The sequence below is a fragment of the Octodon degus genome, unplaced genomic scaffold (assembly GCF_000260255.1).
Source record: "Octodon degus isolate 3935 unplaced genomic scaffold, OctDeg1.0 scaffold00004, whole genome shotgun sequence".
Taxonomy (NCBI): Eukaryota; Metazoa; Chordata; class Mammalia; order Rodentia; family Octodontidae; genus Octodon; species Octodon degus.
Window position 1 is genome coordinate 26,987,025 of NW_004524580.1, and position 2,170 is coordinate 26,989,194.

General features: G+C 50.8%; 1 protein-coding gene across 1 annotated transcript in view; it reads left to right on the forward strand.

Annotated features, from left to right (window-relative positions):
* The window catches only part of Tmpo (thymopoietin), a 40,743-nt gene that overhangs the window by 6,433 nt on the left and 32,140 nt on the right, over positions 1-2,170 (forward strand). The window contains exon 2 of the mRNA XM_004623913.2: positions 1,645-2,041. Within this exon, the coding sequence (XP_004623970.1) occupies positions 1,645-2,041 (397 nt within the window). The remainder of the gene's footprint in view (positions 1-1,644; positions 2,042-2,170) is intronic.

Genomic DNA, 2,170 nt, shown 5'->3' on the forward strand with positions numbered 1-2,170 from the left:
CAGATTCAACAGGTGAATTTCTAAAAAAAAAAAAAAAAGTGTTTTCTTTTTTTTTTTTTTTAATTCGGGGGCGTAGGAAGAGTTATTGTTCTAAGGTTAAGCTACCTGAAAATTCTTTAATGCAAAATCCCTGTAAAAATGAAACAAAATAAAAAGTTCCACTGAGCTCACTTGAGACTACCATGACTTACTCAATCAAACTTGAGTCCCTGTTCTCTTCAAACATCGGTGATGCCTCCCTCTGAAGATCATGGGGCCAGCTGCCTAGAGTCTGAACACCCTGCTCCGATTTGTCCCCCTTGTTCAGATCTAACCCAGCCGGGTGTCTGCTGAACTGCGTCAATCAGTACAGCAAAATCTACTTCTTGGAAACTCTGTGTACTAGAGAAAGTCTTGGTAATTGAAATAAATAAATAAACTCCATTGCTCTTGGGCTGCCGAGATAAAGCTCCGGACTTGGTTGTTCTGCCCACTGTCATTTGAGACTAGACTAGGAACATAACTGAAGTAGACTGCAGATCGGGACAAGCCACACATATTCGCTGGGGCTACCAGTCACTGCAAATCATGGTCCTTTGTCTCTGAGCTAAGTTCTCCTGAAAATAAAAACACACACTATGTGTTCAGAGAAGGCTTTGGTGACAGTGAGAGAGAAAGGGAGACAGAGAGATAAAAGAAGAGAAAGAAACTTTTACAAGGCATCATAAAAACCTATAAAACAACTTGCTAATTAAGACACCATTTTCAGTTTGCATTACCAAGCTTAATACTATTGCTTAATTTCTGTGGATACTGAGACTTCCAGAAAGGAATTAGTATTTCTTACAATTAATTGCCTCGTGAACCATGATCTTTCAAAGAACGTTTCTTTAAACATTTTTGGTGAAGTAATGTGTTTTACATTTATTCCAACTTAATTCATACGTTTTACATTTATCTCAACCATGTAAACATTGTTCTATAAAATTTAAAGCAGTTTATAAAGCATAATTGGGAGTTCGGGATCTGGGGAGATTTAGGCACCCTCACTCTGACGTTAGTTTTTTTCTCGCCTGGTAAAACGGAGGGAAAAAAAGCACCTTAAAACACACAGAGGCGCGCACACACGTGTATTTTTTAAAATGTATATATTCGTATAGATGATGCTTATTTTCAGGAATACATTTTAATTATAGTCTACTTCTGAGACTCTACCAGGTTTTAATTTCAATCAGCAACACGAGTTTGATTAGCGTTTCCGGCCTAATTATAGGTCACCAGGTTTCCGCTGAAATTAGAATCTAGCGAGCACCGACTCCGGCTCAGGCATTTGAAGTTGACCATTACGGCGTTCCCGAGCACCCCGTTTCACTTTGTTACAGAAGCTCATCTCTCCCAGGAACCGATTCCAACAAATGCACCCACACTCGTGCCTCAAGGTCCCAGCAACTGCTCACTTGGAAATCGCTTAGAAATGCCCCAGCCTCTGGGGTCAGAAGCGACAAGAAGGCAACGCTGTCGCCCGTCGAAGGGCACTGAAAAGTGTCCAGGAGCAGGGGTCTGGCTTTTCTGGAATACCGGGAACAAAAGAAGCGTCTGCGAGCAGAGAGGGAGCCGGGCTCCCGCAGCCCCCTCCGCTCCCCGGTGATCGGCTCGGGGAGCCAGAGCGCCGCCCCCGCCGCCCCGCTTCCCCCTGGGGAGTCCCGGGGACCGAGAGGCCCAGCCCGGGGTCGGCCCGCTCCGAGCCAGCGGACCCCTGTGCGCAGGGCTCCTGCGCTCGCAGCGGCAGGGAGAGGAAGTGGGGCGCCACACAGAACGACCAGTGCCTCATCAGCCCCTACGGCGCTGGGCGGAAAGAGTGGAAGCAAACACAGGCCCGGCGCCGCCGCTCCCGCCCGAGCGGCTTTTAAACTGCGTGTCTGCGAGCCCCGCTCGGCGCCGCGGCCGCCGGAACCCGCGCGAGCCGCCCGGCCAATCAGCGCGGCGCTTCCTCGGGCCGCCGGCCAATGGCGGCGCGCGTTCTTGGGGCGCGGCGAAGCGGGGCGCTCTCCGTTGGCCTCCAGTGTGTGGGCAGGGGCTGGCGCTGGCTCCCCGCTCGGCCGTAGTTGTGCTCCGGGGGCTTTTGTGCCGGCCTGCGGCCCCGCTCGCGTGTGCTCGGCCCGCTCGGCCCCGCCGCGCTCGTCCCGGCCGG